The 21,341-nt window shown below is 35.3% G+C and overlaps 1 protein-coding gene across 1 annotated transcript in view; it reads right to left on the bottom strand.

The window, feature by feature from the left end:
* Positions 1 to 7,966: 7,966 nt before the first annotated feature.
* Positions 7,967 to 21,341, bottom strand: part of LOC137403941 (uncharacterized) — a 33,377-nt gene continuing 20,002 nt past the window's right edge. The window contains exons 13-19 of the mRNA XM_068090068.1: positions 20,175 to 20,319; positions 14,703 to 14,935; positions 12,146 to 12,356; positions 10,311 to 10,478; positions 9,743 to 9,913; positions 8,628 to 8,845; positions 7,967 to 8,209 (exon numbers count right to left, since the gene is read on the bottom strand). Coding sequence (XP_067946169.1) covers positions 8,060 to 8,209; positions 8,628 to 8,845; positions 9,743 to 9,913; positions 10,311 to 10,478; positions 12,146 to 12,356; positions 14,703 to 14,935; positions 20,175 to 20,319 — 1,296 coding nt within the window. The 3' untranslated portion in view covers positions 7,967 to 8,059. The remainder of the gene's footprint in view (positions 8,210 to 8,627; positions 8,846 to 9,742; positions 9,914 to 10,310; positions 10,479 to 12,145; positions 12,357 to 14,702; positions 14,936 to 20,174; positions 20,320 to 21,341) is intronic.

Raw genomic sequence — 21,341 nt, 5'->3', positions numbered from 1 at the left:
GCTTCTCTCAAAATCAAATTCTCTCCAGACGCTCACGTAGTTTGGCAAGATATAATTTCTTGGTTGAACTGAAGTTGACCTTGAAGAATGGAAGCTCAGACAGTTGAAAATGTAAGAGGCTTATAACTGACTTATTTTATACATTTGCAGTTCGCTGCCGGCATTGTTTGTAATAGAATAAATGTGAGTTTGGACTAATCCTTTAAATATTGAAGTCAATTCTTACGGCTTTTATAAGGCAACTTGTGAGACTGAGACTTGCTCAGGCCTTATTCATATGCGTAACTAAAACTATAATACATTAATAATAATATTAGGTGAATAAAATTAATTAAATATATTAAAATAAACTATAATAAAACCATAAGTAGAATAATGATCGATTTTATGTTTTGTTATATCATAAAGCTGAATTTATAACAATATTTCTTTTCTTATAGTTTTAATATTTTTCATATGTTTCAGTTGATAAATTTTTAGTTTTCAATCCATAAAGGTGGAGAGAAGTTGGCCATTTTTATTGTTTCATTTGTAACTTTATTAAATTAACATTTTTTAAGCCAAACAAAAATTATTATTTAATTAAAATTTGGATAAATAGTTTGCGCTATGTTAAGGTTATAAATAATACAATTGCCATTATATTATTTTAGATTGGTTTTTGGCTCTACTCGCTGCTAGTCAGAAAGATATTGTTTAATTTGGCCAAAGTCGTGACACTGAATCAAGCCGTGAGCAAAAGACACCTGTGCGTGAGTGTCACAGCAGCAGGGTTGGTCCGCTGGGGGCAGTTGGTATTCTGCGTGTTTGTTGGTTTACACTATAATCAACTAGTGAGAGGATGTGATTTCTCGGCTCAGGGTTCACTCGGTAAGACTTGCCGTGACTTATTCAGAAAGCTTATTCAGAGATTTGTTGGCAATGGTAGCAGTCAAAGAGTGCACTTGTATTGATGGTGGCCACGCACTCCCTCACTCGCCTCTGTCATAAGTACGAGGTTAGATGCTACCTCTCTTGGTGTGTGTGGGCGGAGCTTATAGATTTTGTTCATTATGAAGACACCTGAATCTTTGCTTTGTTTCTCGATGGATGACGTGCGATGTTTGATGCTTTGATGCTATTGGATACAGTGTTTTTTTCTTACGCCTCTTTTGTTGAGTAATGCACACTCTCTATAATCTCATCTGATCTGCTGCGGCAGCCCTAACGATTAGTCATCGATGGTGTTGGTGCACCTCGTGGCCCGATACACCTGCTAATTGAATAGAGCAGTTTTGCACGGGCCCGCTCCACTTTCTCATTCATTCCAAAAAGATAGGTGTTTGTTTTAATTCGCTTGTTTCATTCATGCCAACCTGGGATTGTATTTACAATAATGCTAAGGAATGCCATCTCGTTTGTAGCTTTCTGATGCTATTCCAGTTGGAAGATGTTCTGTAACATGATATTATCTTGGCTTCCTAGCGATAAAAAGCCTTATAGATAATTGTTTTTTTTGTGAGGCTTTCTTGTTAGCCATACGGCGATGCGAGTATTTAATATGGATAGGTATTTTAATACCTTTCATAATTGAAAAACCGTTTTATGAAAAAAATAATTTATTGTTGTTTTATGAATGATCATCTGCCTTTATGGTAGAAGCTTATCATTGAGTCCGCTGTTTGTTTCTTAATTAGCATCATAAGAAAGACAAAGTCACCTATACAGAGGCCATGATGGGGCTATTATGGTATTAAGTGGTTAGCGTACAGCAATGGATCATTTGTAACAACCTCTACAATTCTATAGAACTGCAAGTATTCATTTGCAATTGATTATTATCTGAACACCCTGGTTTACCATAGCTAACAACGTTGTCAAGTGGATGGTTTCACTCCACAGCCACCGGTCTTAGTGTAAAAATTGGCTCTTCAATACCCGTTTTTCTCCTTTAATCATGCGTATTTATCATAGAGAGCATTGTCCTCTGACAGCTCATCAGCTTTCCACGGAGACTCGAAAGTGTGATATATTAATTAGCAAAGTGTGTAGATTCATCTGGACTCGGAGCAAATCACTCAACCAAAATCATCCGCTTCGCCATTTCATTTTGAATCGAAAAGCATAATGAAGCAAATCTAAACGCGTTACATAACAAACACCCTGACCGACAGATGCTATCATGTTCAGTTTTCCCAGAGAATGTTCTAGCTCACTGTAACAGCATACAATATAGTCATCGACTTTGTCAAATCTATTGTAATAGATGGTGACACCAGCCATGAATGTCACCGAGAGTAATCTCCTAATACGGCTTTGTGCGAAATCTCCTTGCTGTCAATCGCTCACATTTAAGTGTTGATCAGCTTAAATTGGACTGTCTCCCTCTAAGAATAAGGTAGGCCACTAGAAGCAGACAGATCTCTTGACCCACGGCGCTGTTCGCATAGAACTCGATGTGACGTGTTCAACAGCATTCTTTATATCGCGTAATAGAACGACTCCATCAATCAGGTCTACTCAAATCCCAGGGTTCGCTCAAAGCCAGAGACTTTGTTGATCATTCAATTGCTATGTCAATCATTTTACAATGGACTTTGACAGCAATTCACTTTCAATGTTAAAATTAGTTTGCCAATTTCGTTTGATTGAAAACTTAATAATGGTGGGAGAAAGGACAGAACGACATGTGTTAGTGACTGCAGGAGGCATAGAAATGTGTTCTACCTGCGGTGTAACTAGATGATTTGTTAAAGATAAAGGACATTGCCTCTACATTACGTCGTCCCTCCTGAAATTTCTGTTTCTTTACGCTGCCCTCTTGGTTTATGAAATTGGAGTGCTTTTCCTGATAACTTTGCTGTGACATTTTATCTGTTATTTGTCAGGCGTATATAGCATTAGCCAGGCGGTTTTATATTTCTTTGTCTGTTTTCTCTTAATAGATCTGTAGTTGAGCTTAAAAGGAAAAAAGAACACCTCATATTCGTAAAGCATTTAATACATATTTGTTCTAGAAATTTCTATAATCAAGGTAATGATTTTTATTTCAGCTGATTATTAAATTATCTCCCCTGTAAAGCAGCTAACGGCCTGTAGTAAAACCACAGTTAATCTCCAAAGAACTATCATGATAATGTTATCATGTTAATGTTATCATGTTAATATCTTATCTTTGGTTTTGTTAACAACAAACAAAAACTATCAGATGATTTTTTTTAAAACAGCTAAATTCTAAAACTAATTAAACATACTATAATCTTAAAAACAGCTTGCAAAAAGGCGTGTTAATAGGAGAAATTATTTTATAAAACAACTATTTCACTCGCTACATGTCCTATTTACAATACCAACTAAATTTTCCAATTACACTCAGCATAAAAAAATGTTCTCATCTAACAGCAATAATTGAACAAGTGCTCAAAACGACCGTTCAATGAAGGCTGGAATGGTTCACATGCAGACAAAGATGAACCACATATAAAGGGCGATGCCTATCATGTATGCAGCCAGCTAGCACTTTTCTTAGCCTTTCCACTCCAGCAGCGAAGGTGATGCAAGGCAGCGTATGGCGGCTTAGATAATTGTTACTTTTGAAATGTGAAAAAGATGTTCCATTAGAGAAGAACATAAGCATTCTTAACTGTGATTCGCTGATCTACTAATAGCTCAACCTGTTATACAAAATATCAGTTCTGAGATCATCTTGAACCCAACACAATATGGCATATGATATGAACTTTGTTTTTAACAGGTCAAGGCCATTCAAAGCAAATTAAACAAAAAATAAAGATTATTAAAATAGAATTATGAATATTGGAAAAAGTTCTCTTTGCATAAATATGTTCTATAATGTAAATTGGTAAGGTGTTGGTATTTGGTATAAGATGTGGTAGATTGTCTGGGTTAGTAAGAATTTAATGGATGGTCAGGCAGGTTGGAGATATGATTTGAGTATTTTAAACAGCAAATATATATAAACATATTCAGCTCATCAGCATTAAGGGTCTTTAGAGGCTGATCATAACTGTCCGTATCAGGTAGCATTATGGGTAACTGAAAATAGCATTATGGGTAACTGAAGGGAGCATTATGGGTAACTGAAGGTAGATTCTAAAGTCGTGTCAAAATATTCCTAGAATGTTAAAGTAAATAAAATGAAACAAATTTTCAAGATGAATTTTAAGTTTGTGTTTCAATACTTATGAATTTAAAAATATATATTTTTAAATTGATATGTTATGTTATTGAGTATAAATATAATATCAGTGAATAGAAGCTATTGAGCAGGATTTATTTGCGTCATTCAATACATTGATGTAGTCAAAACAACCGTAATAGTAGGGCTTTTTAAGAGTATTGTGAGTCTCATGCGGCCAGCACTGAATTCACTCTAGTTAGTAGTGATAGACGATCGACAAGGTTCTTGGAGTAGTGTGCTTTAAGAGGTTGTTGGAGTTCTAGTACTGAAATAAACTACTGACTAGAGCCCTCACTTCACTTACCCTATAAAAACAGAAAATTTATTCTTGTAATAACAAACAAACTTCCAAAGTGAAGTGAGAAAATTTATTTTAACGGTCTTTTGCAAACAAAAGACAGTTTGAACAGTTTGAATCAAAAAGCTAATCTATCTGATAATATCCACTCACCGACTGTTAACATACAAAAGTCTTTTCTGTATTAAGAGCAGTTGTCTCTCTATTTGTCCAAAGCTACAGATGAAGGTTGAGAAAAAGAACTGCCATCAACAGGATTTGAACTTCGAAACTCATCTTGGCAGACGGAGACTCTAGCACTTGCACCAATTTACTGCTTTTGGATATTTTTAAATAATTGTGCCCATACTTACTCCCTGTGCTTTATTGGCACACATGATGGTCTCTCACAACCTTCGATACTATTAGGGTACAAGCTGCTATAGAAGTTGATATCTCACAGTACACTAAACTGCCAAGGTACTAGTTGCTATAATTTAAATTAGGTGAAATATGTTAGAAACCATATCAGCATTTATGTAAAGAAAGCAATTATGAGGTATGTTTTCTTTATAAACTACTAAACACGAGGTGCACTCTAAAAAGGGCTGGCCTATATTATCCCAATTTTAACAAATCATTAATTTGAAATATCATAGTGATAAGCTAGAGTGAAAAGTACAACATTAGCAAGATTTTTACACTGTGGCCTGAGAAAAGCTGAAAAAATTATCTACTATATCGACGCAACTCGTTTGCGCAAGTCGAGTCTAACCCATGTTATGGTCTGAGAAACAAGCAAGACATCCTCATGATCTGTTATAAGACGATCAGACAAATCCTTCAATGCTCTCAAAGCCATATGAATTTAGTAGCTACATTCAAAGGAAGTGACAAATAACTCAATATACACGTTATGATAAAGAATTGCCTTAGAAATCGCGTGATTCAAAGCATCGAGTGCGGAGGGATTAGAGGAAAGAGCTAAAAGTCAGGCATCTCCTAATCGGTCAGTTCAGGGTTACAATTAAGTCATATTTGCAAAACTTTTCCTTACGAACAAAACAGAGAAGTCAAGGTTTGCACTGTCTACAATTGTCACAAGTGCTTGTTTAGGTATAATAGTCGATGAAGAATAAGCGAGTGTCGATTGCCCGCAGGAGCGGGTAACTGGTCACCTCAGTAAGTGCGTGCATGCGGGTTAGTCAAGACTATTCTATTTGAATCCTACTTCCCATCCCACGCACTAAGAGATTGCGTTGTAAGCTCGTCTGTGAGAATTTTTAGTGCAGTAGAAAAATATTCTGGTAGATTCTGCAATGCACTAGCTTTGCTCGTCGCAATCCTTTACATTTAAATGATGTTCTTGCTCTGCGGCTCTCTGACAGTTTCTGACAGCTCTCTCTGGCATTTCAGACAGTTTTTGATTTTTGTTGAGTTCAAACTCCCTAGCAACTTACAATCTTGGCAAGTTGGTGTCGATTGAATTTTAAAACTTTGCATAAATATTAAAATGATTGAAATTTCGTCATTGATTCAAATGACTTTAAAAGATTTAGCATATTTTCATATTAGAAGTTGTCTGCTCAGCTGTGGTCATTTGCCATACTTGCATATATTATTAAGCATGTACACTGTATGATGTTTCAATTCTTTAGATCATACTCAATATTACACATATGAAAAATAATAACTAAACACTTAATATATAAACATTTAATAATAATAAAAAAGAAAGAGATACATGTACGTGTTATGCGACAGGTAAAGTTGTTGGTGTAGGCTCACATCCTATGGAAAATACTGCCTGTCAGAGTCCAATGCGTCTAATGCGACAGTTTATAACTCGATTATGGACCGATCAATCATTCAATAAGCTAATCAATAAATCAATAGTGATGATAGCAATATAAATATACACTAAGTGATAATGGGGAAACAATCCTAGAACGGACAATAAAACTTTTGCTAATGGTTTTAGCATCAACTGTGAAATTCAACTGTGATAACCAAGCATACTGACAAATAAAAGAAATATACCGTAGTCCCTTTTATAAAATGAATTGTTGAATATAGATGTCAGCAACAAGGATACCAAAGACATGATATGACACAACAGTGGGAGTTGGGGAAAAAGTAAAACAGAGACGTAATTGGCTCTATACTACTGTACTCCCGAGCTAACAGTATATGCTCATATATATTTGCTTGCATTTATTTGTATATTTATTTCAATTCTACATCAATACATATATATGTCTAGATACACAGAAATCCCTAAAAAACTGCATTGTTTATCAAGTTTCACAAGTTTCTGAAGTATCATAAGTGCTGAAGCAAAATTGATATAGACCAATTTTTTATTTGTTATAACCTCAAAACTTACTTGGGCCTATGATGACTATGATGACACAATTACATTCAACTAAATGTTCCATGTGATAACAATAGACTTTTATAGAAGGCTATTGAGTAATTAATGTCTACTAGAGGAGATACTGCCTTCTTCCAGCACTTATAATCCAACAATCGAATTTTTGTGATGAGCTTTAATTCACTCAACTCATGAGTTAGACGCTTAAATCTGGGAGTCATTTGCTCTGAGAAAATAACTCTATACTGCAAGTTAAAGTAAATTCAGAATGCAGCAGCTTTGCTGGCCATTTGGTGACGTCTTATCTTCCAGGTTTTAGAATTGAAGATTGAATGCTTAGCACTGTTTTGTTACCAACTAGAAAACCTGCAGCTTTAATGATAGTGATTTTTTCGAATTGACTGACAGCTTGTGGAACCTATTTGTAACCTGTACTCTTATAAGAACTACAGTCCACATTGGCCAGTCAACAGTCTTTGGCCAGAGATTCTCTAATAACTAATAACACCAATAATGAGACAAAATATATCCTAGAGTGAATGCTGAAAGGCAGAATGAGACAACTCCTTTATACTTAACCAATTGTTCATGGAAACATTCTGATAAATAAATATATGTATATTGCACTTATTCAGATCTATGAGGCTACATTTTGTAAATGATACAAAATTGCACGAGGAGATAATTTCTATTCAGGCCTCACTATGTACAGCATTTTAATGTTTTTATACCATAATAATAGTTCAGTTTTCAAGCTAAAACTGCAACATAGCCTCAAACTCATATTAAAATATCTTTGAATTCATAACGTTAACCTTTCTTATTTAAAACAAATTTAAATAAATTTAGTTAAAAAGCAAATTTTTGATTGGTTTTTTACTATGGACATGTCCAATTTATTGCAGTAATGCAATGAACGATAGCATTTTTGTTTTTTCGAAAACACTCAAATCGTAGAGGAGTTGTCTAATCAAATCGCTATCGAGTAAACACTGAATTTAAGTCGGTGGGTATTTAATCTATACAAACAGTGGAAAACAGGAATTACACCAAACTTTAAAAGCTAAAAGATATTGCGTTCTTAGACGACTCCAAAAAACTTGTATTCCATCTTAAGTAAGTGATGTAAGCCAAGTCAATTATACTAACAAATGTATTTTAATGCAAAATAAACAACAATATAAATAGCAGAAACAATTTGCACAGTCAAATTTTAGAAGAACAAGACTTATGTGATGTTAGGCATGGCAACTACGACTTCATCTGGCTGTGAATATTCCTTGTTTGGAATGTCATTTGTGGTTGACAAGTAGGAAGAAGTACCACCTGCTTCTTGCTCACAGAGCACCGCAGTTACCGAGTCTCCTTTTGTCTCCACCTGATAATAAATCATTTCAGTTTCTACTCAACACCAAAAATTCAACTAGTTTTACTCCTACTAACTTGTCAACTCAGTGCAGGCTCATGCTCGCCACTATACCAGTAGTTGGCAAATGACGCTGCAACTAGCTAAAAATCTTATAGATTGATAGGATAACAATCATCTTCAAGTTAAAAATGCAAAAATTTGAAATAAATCTATACAAACGAAGGGAATGTAATGCTTAGAGCAATGTAATGCATGAAACAGCCAAACTAGCTAATAATGCATGAAACTTTCAAGAGTACATGTGATAAAACTTTTTCTTTCAGACAATACCAAGCATATGACAGATATGCCTCACACTATGAGCTGGCCAACTCGTGATCACCACCAGCAGGAAATAAAGGCAGAGGGAGAAAAGGGCAGTAATTACCTTATAAGTCTGTCCATCAATTTCGATGAAGTCACCACTGGACAAGGAGTGTAGCTGCTGCTCAGAGACCTGCAGCTGTCCTTGGCCATTTTCATCTGACTCAAGAATTGCTGTTGATGGTATGGGACTCTCCACCTCCTCCTCAATGACTACACTCTGCGTAGCTAGGTCTACGATAGCCTCAGCTGCTGCCTGTTCAGAGTTGCCACTATCGAGTTCTATAATGATAGGGCGGAAGCGTAGTTAAGACACTCCATAGCGATAGCTCCAGCCAAACCCCATAAACAGAGCAGGTGACAGACAGTCGCAAATGTTGTAATCGTAAACAGATTCATCTTCAGTTTTAATAGCGGTTTGCCAAAGGTTATCATGCATTCACAAAAGAGCAAATTTGGAATTGTCTATTTGGAATCTCTCAGGAAGTATAACTCTTAAAAATGATAACTTGGTCTAGAAAACTACATTATAGACTGGTACACACTGTATCGCCTTATGTTGGGGTCACACTCTTGGCAATTATTCGCAAACGACGTTAATGCGCTAACGATGGCATCACCAAGAAAAACACCGGCATGTCAGAAAACAATGCAGATGTCAAACTTTCCCAATAATGGATGCAGTGCGCCCACAACAGTCTGCGCGTTATGCACCGCTGACGGTGATAGGCTGTCACAGATTGCCTGACCCGTATATCCTTACATGATAGTTGCTGCAAGACTAGTATTTGATTCAAGCACACGAAAACAAGAAGGTTTCTTCGTGAAAAATTAGTACACTATGTCATGGGTTTGTGATAGTGTGAACATTGTTATCACAGACAAAAGCTGATGCATTGGGTGATTACTACTGATATACTGTGATACAATGTGTACCGACATTTGAAGAGGAATTATTGTAATGACTGAGTTAATTTAATCTTAGTGCTGAGTGACAGTGTCAGTGAATTTGTCTTCTCACAGGGTGAGAAGACAACTTCACTAATACAGCTGCTACCTTACAAAATGTAGTAGAATGAGGGCAAGGTCGCTCGTTACAGTTTGCTACAAGAAGGAAAGCCCATCAGTCCAACGAGACATTGAAAAAGCTACAAAAGAGAGTAGAGTAACTTTGCTTACCTTTTTGTAAGAGTTGACCAATATCGTGCTTGTGGGTCAGAGAGTTCGCAAGGTCAAGCAAGTTGACAACTCTGTTAGAATCAGGTCCAAGCAAGTTGACAACTTTGTCAGACTTTGGCTGAGCAACCTCTGCTTCCTCGGAGACCTTCACCACCTCAGTGACCTGCTGACCTACAGTCAACCAGCAACAACCACTTTCAGTGTAGTCAAGTTTTTCTTGACAGGCGCGAAGGCAGTTAAGTTATTGGTGTGATTTGGGTGGTTAAAAAAATACAGTTGGTTCAGACTCATTGAATGCTTTATAAACATGTTTACAGGACATTGAAAAATTAGCTAGCGCAATCATATACGTAGACAAGCTATGAAGCTACCATAGTAATACCACTATGATATATAGATTAGGTAACATGATATTCACAGACTCTGCTCCTTTGTAAAAGTTGGTAAGATTCTACTGAAAGCACTATCAGATAAATGAAACAAATAACAGGCATACGTGATATGAAGGATTCTTTCACAGTCAATATTTAAATAGGTATCTCACAAGGAAGTTTATCATGTAGCCTACCTGGAGAGGAAGAGATGACAGTGACGTCAGCGTTTGGTTCGACGACGCAAGAGACTGTCCCATCCTTCCTCACCATCATACTGATCTTATGCTTCTTCTTCAGGTGCTGGTACAGGTTCCTTCTTTTGTTATTCATATACTTGCACAGTACACAGACATACAGAGAGCCTATAAAGAGTACAATACATCAACATCATAGAAAGAGCATATCGTGAGTGTAACACATAGACATGAAGAGCGCGTACTGAGCAGATTGACAAATATTGAGCTAGTAATTAGTTGAACACATAGACATAGAGAGGACGTCTACTGAACATAACAAATAGAGATTGAACGTATGCAGTAGGAATATATATATAGAGATGAATAATTGAGCCTGTAAAGAGCAGAATACAAAGAGAGCATGAGAGTAGAATGCATAGACATGAAGAGGGTGAACATATATGTTGTACAGCTGGCACTAACCTTAATAAAGAATACCGTTCAACCTCTATTTGAGCGCCACCCTTTAATTGAACATCACCTCCATTTGACCGCCACTTTGACACTCTTTGATCTTTACAAACCCATAATAGTAAATGATCAGTAGAAAAGTGTCCACAAAAGTAATACTAATAATGACTCGGTTACATCAATAGCAATTAATTTTTTCGTTGCTTCTGTTTGAATCTAAGTCATTTCAAACTCATTGTGGAAGGTATTGAACAGCCAGAAAATGAAATAGTTCCTAACAGATAGCAAAATGATTCCAAATAGGGGGTTTGGATTTTCCAAATGATAGCAAAAATCATACCGCAACTAGCCGAGCAGACGATGCAGGTATATTTGTTTCAAAAATGCTAATTTTGGTTTCTGCATGTATTATAAATCTCACTTGTTCTTAAATATATATTTGTAGCACTAGAGATATTATTACATAACTTATAAATTTGCAGATTTAAAGCATATCATTTGATAGCATCATTGCGGTTACTTAACCTCTGCTTATGATGGATCAACACTCATAAACCCTTTTCTGTAGAACATAAAAAGCCCATTTTGACTGCAAACTGTAGCAAACATACCAATTAGTGCAATGAGTTTTTATGCAACATTGTTAAATATAGTTATAAAATAAGAGTATGCCTTCAAATTTAGGATGAAATAAAAAACTGAAAGCCCTTACAAATTGCAATGGAGGCTATGGCTAGGCTAGGCCATGGTTTCAGTGATGGTGTACCTGAGAAGATCGACCGCCACAATCATCAGAACTATACTCTGATTAGAAATCCTTAAGGTCTAAATCTGTTCCACTGTTTTCAGATTCATCTATACGGTAGTTTACAATCTGATATGAAGATTTAAAAAAGTTTAGATAGACGATGAGAATACTCTTCAGTAACAGCTTACGATGTATGGCAGCCATTGTTACGGCGTATTGAAGTACGTTTGCCAACTGCAAAGTTTTTTAGTTTTTTCCTTAAACTTGGAAAGCAACACCCTCGAAATAAACTCTAATTGTATCAGTCTTATATGTTTTACTCAAAGCAGTTCCTTAATTCACGATAATTGACATACGGTCTGATACTTTGACATATATGAAGAACCAGTTAGCAAAAATGCTGACATCGACAGCCTACATGTCGCTCTGCTAGGGAGAATTTAAAACATGAGCGACCTTAGCATCACCTCCCCGCAAAAGGGCTAAATTGATCTTCTTAAAATTTGATCAACCGGTCGAAAAACACCACGTCACCCTCTATTTGAACGCCACCATAGTGGAAGAGTTGACAAAATACAGCACCATGCACTCAAATAGAGGTTGTACAGTAGATTGTGGAAAATAACAGCCTTGCCTGGGTCTTCCTCCTCATTAGCTTCCCGTGCGCTGTGCTTGCGCATGTGCACAAGTAGGGCCTTGTGGGACTGAGCCCTGAACTCGCAGACGACACATGTCAACTTCTCATCAATTGTTGATGGTAGCAGGTCAGAGTGCTGTGTGTGCAGGTGCTTGTAGAGCGAAAGCAACCGCACAAACCTCATCGTGCAGTGCGTGCAGGCGAATGACTGCAAACAGCAGTTTTTACAGAAGAAAAAACAAAGCTTCCAGCATTAATTTGTATCAATACAGTTAAACCTACAAAACTCATATATTTTATAGTTAATCAATAATATGTTAATATAATAATTATATGTTTTATGTTATATTTCCTACCAGAATTTTTACTGCTTTTTATGAACAATAAAAATTTTAGACATGTTAAAAATCAATTTGTATGCGACGACAAAGAATCGTTTGGAATTTCCATCACACACTGAATAATTCATATTTTGAGATTGTTGAAAGTTTAAGTCTGACTAAGCAACAATTATCGTTCTGAAATTTTCTATAAACCTTAGAGATGCAGTGCAAACTTTCCAGCTCTGTTTAGAGCAGATTTAAACTAATATAGTTAAAATCAATATGCATTTGGTAGCTAGAGAACTAGCTACCAAATGGTAGCTAGTTTTTGGTCATACTACCTCAGTAATGAGATAGCAACTGATTACCGAGGCCGTATTGTATACTATAAATTACCAACAATAAACACGACCGGAAGCAAATAATCTTTTTACTACAATGTATGTAAAAGGCTTTGCAATGTAATGGTCTTATCTACTACATTACATATTACTATGTACCTGAAAAATGGCCACTGCTAGATTGGGTCGCTCTAATAGTTTAAACTGTACACATCTTTATCAACAAATGAATCATTTTGATGATTTGAACAATACAGTACATAGTTCTGATACCCTCCAATGACCATAATCTGAATGGTCAATCTTAGTTGGAAAACTTTATCAAGCACAAAAAGGTCTGCACTTTGAATAACAACTGTGAATTAACTGTAACTAGATGAATGCCTGGGTAATAAAAATCTTCGCACAGAAAGATTATCTTTATTTAACATATAACAGCAGTTACCATTCTAACTTTCAAACTCCATATCATGAGGAAAGGGTTTTGTGCAGTTTAAATAATTTAAGAGAAAAAATAAAACAACTGTAAAGATTTTCAAACTTTGTCAAACAACTGTAACTTTTAAAACTTCATATCATGAGAAACATGTTTTGTGTTTTGGTCAAATAAATTAAGAAACAAAATAGAACCAGTATACAAGTGTTTAAATGTAAATGTGAAATAATTAGCAAGTAATAGCTAAATTAAGTCTGCTTCGCTGCGATTAAAGGAAAAGTTGATTGGGTAATGATACAATTAATACTGTGAATTCACTGTAATTATATTATTAATTATTATTAATTAATTATTAATAATCTAATTATTAATAACAAATGAATAATACATCACTTTTGGAACTAAAACTATTACCAACCCTGGTCTCTACCAGACATTATAACTACCGCAGATCTAATATAAAAACATCTAACAAATTATTCAACTCATCTCCTCGCTTAAAAATATTAAAGGGTCGGCTTGTCTTTGTTAATTTCCTGATAAATTACAACTTGCAGATAATTAACACTGATGACCGCTGATGAACACTTGCCAACACAACCTGAACTCGTTCACTACAGAACGCCATTCAAACACCTCACGTATATTATTCATTCTGACAGTATGTGGGTACAATTATAGCTAGCCTTAGTACCTATACAAAAACATTCATTGCTGATCAAAGAACTAACAGATCCACCCAAAATTTTGCTGCAATAAACTTAAGATATTGTGTTACCATTTTACCAAAACCAAACGAAGCAGGCAGTTTTCTTTTTAGATAGAATTCAAAACATAAAATCGCAGTCTCCAAATTGTCTGAGCTTTGGTTAAAGATGGATAAAAACAATTGTAAACAGCGACCCGTATGTATTCCTAAAGCTCATGCTAGTGAAATCCTTCAATGTTGGGTCTCAGATATCTCTGATAACCATATACCTCTAAATCAGAGAATGGAGTCTGCCTTTTGGTCAAAACAAAGCCATTTTACTTTTGGAGCTGGTTTTACTTTACAAGAGAAAATCAAACGTGGTTTCCGTCCGTAAGCCGATTTACACAAATACTTGTGTAGAATTTTCTGCTGATTTCAAAAAACTACAGAAAAACTACTTTCAAAAAATTACAGATCTTTGACAAAAACTCTAGATTTTACAGCACAAATACTGAGTGCACGTCAGCCGAAAACTTCTCTGCAAAAATTCATTCTATGAGAAGCAATAGAATTTGGCGGAGAAAAGGTTCAATGACTATTGATGTAACCGAAATTATGGACAGCCATTCTTAGTAAACTCAGTATTTGCTGCAGTCTTATGCCTATTCCTTGAAACTATTAAAGAAAAGACAAACTACAGAAAAGACGCAGCTCATGCGAGTCAATCTCTAATCTATAACGCTGGGTGCAATGAATAGGCTACCTTGGGTTTCTCCGAATAGTCGGGTGGCTGATATTTGCTCACTTTCTTCTCAGACAAAGGCGCAGAGCTAGCAGCCACTGTATCCAAGACTGGAGCATCATCTGACTTGGCAGCATTGGGAGAATCAGGGGCATCAGAAGCGCTCTCAATCACACACTCAGTGATACTCTGACCCTCCAGTTGTGGGGAAAGCTGAGGGACATTGTTGGCTGGCGGCTGTGGTTCAGATACGTCTGTAAAGGTTACAGACGAGTGAAAGAGCAACATGGGATGTGATGCTAGTAATAACACTGTAAGTAAACCACAATCTTTTATTCCCTGCATCCTTGATATCAAACTAGCAGCAAGATAATAATAAAAACAAGAACCCTGTTCCACCAGTGAGTGGTTTGGCAGAAGTTTTAGGTTTCGTCTGCCAAGTGTGAGTGAGGGTGTGAGAGACTTTTGAATCATAATTGTACCATTTTTCTATGCCAGAATCAGTCATGTCAGAACCAAGAAAGAATGTTTAAAAACTATACATGGCTCGATTATGGTCAAATCCATCACCAACCATCGTTTACCCATATCTACAATCTGTGAGCTGCATGCTTACCCTGTTGTAATTCGTTTTAATATCAGTTTTTCCCTTTCGATAATTTCGCAAAAAATCATCAGTTGTATTCGGTTTTGTATTAACATTAGTTATTTCACATGTTTAACTTTTCACTCAATTTCTGAGAATGTTGCAGCAGACTTTTATTTTGGGGTTTCATGGATCATCAACATGAGCAGAAATATTTCCAATTACAGAATATGTCTAAATGACATTGCCTCATTCTTGCATATTTTGTTTCAATATTTAAACCATAACTGTCACGAACAACTTTTATCGTATTTACTAGGTAAATCAGACACGCTAATTCCGATTTTGTACTCAAAATAAAGATTAGTCCACTAACCTTCAAAGTCATTTAGGCTTTTTTAAAGCGTTTCAATATTCGTTTCGAAAACACCACAGTCAGCATTACAAGCTCCGCCCATAAATATGTGACGAAACCTAGCTTTTTCAGAAACGGAAGTTTGGAATGTTTAGTCCGATTTAGAATAATAGAGATGGGTGTCTTAAAACCATAGAGTTATCTCCCCCTAGAGTGATAACTGCATTCAACAACACGAGCGTTTCCGGTGCCAACAAGGAACGTTTAGGCCACGCCCATTTTTTGTGCTAGTCAATCGTAGTGATCGACAGAACAATAACGTCAGCCATGAAAATGATCTTGAATTTCCAGTTAAGATAGTAATTATTGCTCATATTAAAGAAATGATGATTATAGTTTATTACTGTAATATATGCTTATTATTTAAAGCAATTCAATACCTACATGCATTGCAAAGGCACTGAATAGATGGTGTTAAGTGAGTTAATGCAATCAGTTACTCCAATGATATACAGCCCCCACACATGAGGGGCTGTATATCATTGGTTATTTATAGATAAGATAGATAGCCATACCGGGGTTGTATTACATTGGTGTGATGGGAAGCTAATCGACTGCCATCAACTGAAAGTATTGACATTGTATGGTGATAGAGTGATTCATTGTCACCTCAGTTCACAAACAGCCCTTGCATGTAATCTTAGATTTCAATACATATCAATCAAATACATAGACTAGCTTGAAGCAAAGATGTCCACTAGTTAGTGGACATCTTTGCTTGATGTAAGCAAGCAAAAAGTTTGAAAGTGAGAGTGGCAAGTGTTGTTATATGTTAGATAAAAATAAATTATACTTAATTATACTAAATTATAATTATTTAAAAATAAAATAGACTTTTTATTACTTTATTTATTAAATAAAGTAATAAAAATTAGCTATGATTACAATAATTTTTTATTGTAATAGCTAAACAGATTATATTTAGCATTACTTGCTAATTATTTTACATTTAAACACATTTGCAGTTTCATTTTTCTTCTTAATTCATTTTAACAGAAAACTTCTCTCATGATATGAAGTTTAAATGTGGTAGCTGTTTGAAAAAGCTTGAAAACATTTACAGTTGTTTTTATTTTCTCTCTTCTCTTCATTTATTTCAATTACACAAAACACTTTTCATAATATGTAGTTTGAAAGTTAAAGTGGTAAATGTTGTTATATGTTAAATAAAAATTAATTATACTTAATTCTACTAACTATAATTATATAAAAATAAAATAGACTTTTTTATTACCTTATTTATTAAATAATTTTTCATTGTAATCATAGCTAAACAGGTTATATTTAGCCATTACTTGCTAATTATTTTACATTTAAGCACATTTACAGTTTTATTTTTTTTCCTAATTTATTTCAACATAACACTTCTTTCATGATATGAAATTTAAAAGTTGTAGTTTGAAAAAGCTTGCAAACCTTTAGAGTTGTTTTCTTTTTCCTCTTAATTCATTTAAACTGCTTAAAAATATTTTCTCATGATATGAAGTTTAAAAGTTAGAATAGTAAATGTTATATAAAAATAAATTTTCTGTCCAAATACTTTTTTATTACTCGGGCAACACCGGGTAGTACAGCGCATAGTTGATGGCAGTTGATTAGCTTCCCATCACACCAATGTAATACAACCCCAGTATGACTATGTATGTTATCTATGAGTAACTGCTTGCGTTACCTTCACTTTCACTCACTATCTATTCAGTGCCTTGGCAAGTCATGTAGGTATCAGGGATTACGTGTATGTCACAATTTCCATTTTCATAATTCATTTCCATATTATTTCCATTTTCATAATTCATTTCCATATTATTTCTATTTCCATAACATTTCCCTACTTCATTTCCATATTATTTCCATAACATTTCCATAATTCATTTCCATATTATTTCCATTTCCATAAAAGTTCCATAATTCATTTCCATGTTAACTCCATTTCCATATTATTTCCATTTCCATATTATTTCCATTTCCATATTATTTCCATTTCCATAATTCATTTCCATATTAATTCCATTTCCATAACTCATTTCCATATTATTTCCATTTCCATATTATTTCTATTTCCATAATTCATTTCCATATTAATTCCATTTCCCTACTTCATTTCCATTGTATTTCCATTTCCATATTATTTCCATTTCCATAATTCATTTCCATTTCCATAAAAGTTCCATAATTCATTTCCATATTAATTCCATTTCCATAATTCATTTCCATATTATTTCCATGTTATTTCCATTTCCATAATTCATTTCCATATTAATTCCATTTCCATAATTCATTTCCATATTATTTCCATTTCCATATTATTTCCATTTCCATACCGGTAATTCATTTCCATATTGTTTCCATTTCCAAAAAATTCCATAATTCATTTCCATATTAATTCCATTTCCATAGCATTTCCATAATTCATTTCCATATTATTTCCATTTTCATACCATTTCCATATGTAAAATAAAATTTCCATATCCATTTCCCTAAAATTATGGAAATATTTATGTTTATGGAAATGAAAAAGTAAACATTTCCATAATATGTTTAGCAATCCCTGGTAGGTATTGAATTGCTTTAAATAATAAGCATATATTAGAGTAATAAACTATAATCATCATTTCTTTAATATGAGCATTAATTACTATCTCAACTGGAATTCATGATCCTTGTTTAACCCTTCTCATGGCTGACGTTATTGATCTAGTCAATCACTACGACTGACTAGCACAAAAAAGAGGCGTGGCCTAAACGCTCCTTGTTGGCACCGGAAACGCTCGTGTAGTTATCACTCTAGGGGGAGATAACTCTATGCTTAAAACCAATTATTATCTAAATCCAGCCTGTAAAATAATTTAAGTTTTTTATGAAAGGTATATAAACTATTTAAAATTGCTCGTAGCTTGTTACATGACGTTTAAATGGGCTAGACGCCGAGAAAAATGAGCTCAAAAAGCGCAGTTTTATCACAAGCTAGCGTTGTTATCGCGCTTTTTTAAATATGCAATGTTAAATAGCTCATCTACCTTTCAGAAAAGACTGATATTATTTTTAAGGCTGAATTTAGATAATAATGGATTAGAAGGCACCCATCTCTATCATTCTATATCAGACTAAACATCCCTAACTTCCGTTCCTAAAAAGCTAGGTTACGCCACGTATTTATGGGCGGAGCTTGTTATGCCGATTGTGTTGTTTTCGAGACCGATATTAAAACGCTGTAAAAAAGCCTTCAATACTCTGAAAGTTAGTGGACTAATCTTTATTTTGATTACAAAATTGGAATCAGCGTGTCTGATTTACCTAGTAAATACGATAAAAGTTGTTCGTGACAGTTATGGTTTAAGACAAAAAATTTACAATTCATCTCTAGTGAGTTTATTAGCATATTTACCTAAAGACTCCAAGCACTCTGCATATATATTACCTTAAATGTGTTTTCCAATGACATAAAAGTAGAGCAAGTATAAACAGCCATGTCTCTACACATGACCAAGCAAACACTGACTAATGAATCAGTTGAAAAGATAAACTGAACTAAGAATAGCTACATCCTAAAGGTCAGACCACACAAGGACTACATATGACCACACGAGTACTACGTATGACCACACGAAGACTACGTATGACCACACGATGACTACGTATGACCACACGATGACTACGTATGACCACACGAGGACTACGTATGACCACACGAGGACTACGTATGACCACACGAGGACTACGTATGACCACACGAGGATTATGTATGACCACATGAGGACTACTTGTTCAAGATTTTTAAAATTACAAACTTGTGAAAATATTACTACACCACACGCCTTGGCAGCATCTTGATATATTATCAACAGTAAATCAACCCATGTTATTTTTGTCTTTGTAAATATTAAACTCGTCATAATCATGTTAATACAAATTAATTTTATTCACAAAGAACTCATACAATTAGCTTGTGGCTAACTCAACTATTTACCTTACTGTTGAAAAACAACCTGATACAGTAATATAGTTTATTTGTTTTAGAAATAATAAATGACTTCTGATTAGTAATAGAGCCTTATATTTTTACCAAAACTCTGAAATTTAAACTTTAGTGAAAGTATATTGTCTCATTTCACAATTACATGAGGGGGTTGTGGCGCTCTGGAGATTACAGCAGAACTTGGGTACAACACTCAAAACTGCTAGATCTAACACTTATATATCAACCCTTAACCAACACTGGTGTACAATGCTAAAGGAATAACATAAAATATTGTATGAAGGCAGTTTTATGTTTCGCAAGTCAAAATACTTGGAATCGTCCACTCACGCAGTGTATTAATTTCTTGCATCACACAATGTTTTGCGTGACGTTGTGTGTTTCCTCACGACTAGAGGTGCTGCAAGTGAATTGCGTTCAATACAAAGACGAAATAGAACAAACACTCAACAAACTAGAATATTTCAACTAATAAATTTAAGTCAACAGGCTGAGTGAACAAAATCAAAGAGCTACCTGGCAAGGGAGAGCTTGTCTCCTTTATAACTAGATTATCCTCCTCGAAGCCTTCCTCTCCTTTGTGCCGTGTACGATGGTGTCGACGAATATGCTCTTTTTGTGAGGCCCTGTAGTCGCACAGGCTGCACGAATAGGGCTTTTCCTGCAAACCATTGAGGCTATTGAAGGTGTTTTTTGGCTTGCCTATGCATCGGGGTGGGCTTAAATTAGAATTGGTACACCCTCTCAATTTTAAAACAACTACGACAACTTTCGTTGGTTTTGCCCACCTTTATTAGACTCTTCTCTCAGACTGACTTTCGACATGACACACATGTTGCTGCTAAAGAGCTACCTAGCTAAAATAGCTACAAACTGAATATAAAACAGAAAAGCTAGGGAAACTGTACCAAAGCTTACATAAACAATATACTGAACACTTTGAGATATACACACAGAAATTTATTCTTCTATTAGTTTGCTGCCTAAATCGGGGTACATGTCGTTATTCAATAACTGAGTTGGGTCATTTGACAGTTGATACGCGCATGTGTAGCCGTAGCCCTAAATCTCTATTCATACTTGTGTGCTAACGTTTTCAGGCTATGATAACCAAATGTTTGCCAATGTGTATGTTAAAAATGTTTTCCTGATTTATTCGCAGGTGGTCGATGGAGTGCTGACGACAGCAGACGCATATCCCTGAAAGAAGCATCTACATATACAGAATATTGATAAACCCTACTTTGTCATTGTGTCTGTCTGTTAGTCTGCATAAACACTTGAAAGAAATGAGGGCTATCTCATTGTTAATGAAATAAATCCCAGGCTTCACCGGGCTCAGTGCTAGTATAGCACTATATAGATATATAGGTAACGGTGCATCTTAGGTCGGTACAACGCGCATACAACGCATGCGCAACAAACATACAAGGCACTTGCAACCCACAAACATTGTGGATAAAACGCGCTTACACTATTATCACAACACACATACAACAGTCTGACAGCGCATGCACGCCGACCAGCTCGCTCACATCGTTGGAGCCATGTTTGTCTGATTGTTTTGCGTTGTTCCTAAATTGCATGTGCTGCAGTAGTGTGTTGCAAGTGCCGCGTGATGGCGTTGCTTGTGCATTTGTGTTAACAGTGTCACGTTGTGGCGCATGCGTTGTTAATTACTTG

Source organism: Watersipora subatra, chromosome 9 (assembly GCF_963576615.1).
Source record: "Watersipora subatra chromosome 9, tzWatSuba1.1, whole genome shotgun sequence".
NCBI lineage: Eukaryota > Metazoa > Bryozoa > Gymnolaemata > Cheilostomatida > Watersiporidae > Watersipora > Watersipora subatra.
This window is presented reverse-complemented; position numbering and strand designations above follow the sequence as displayed.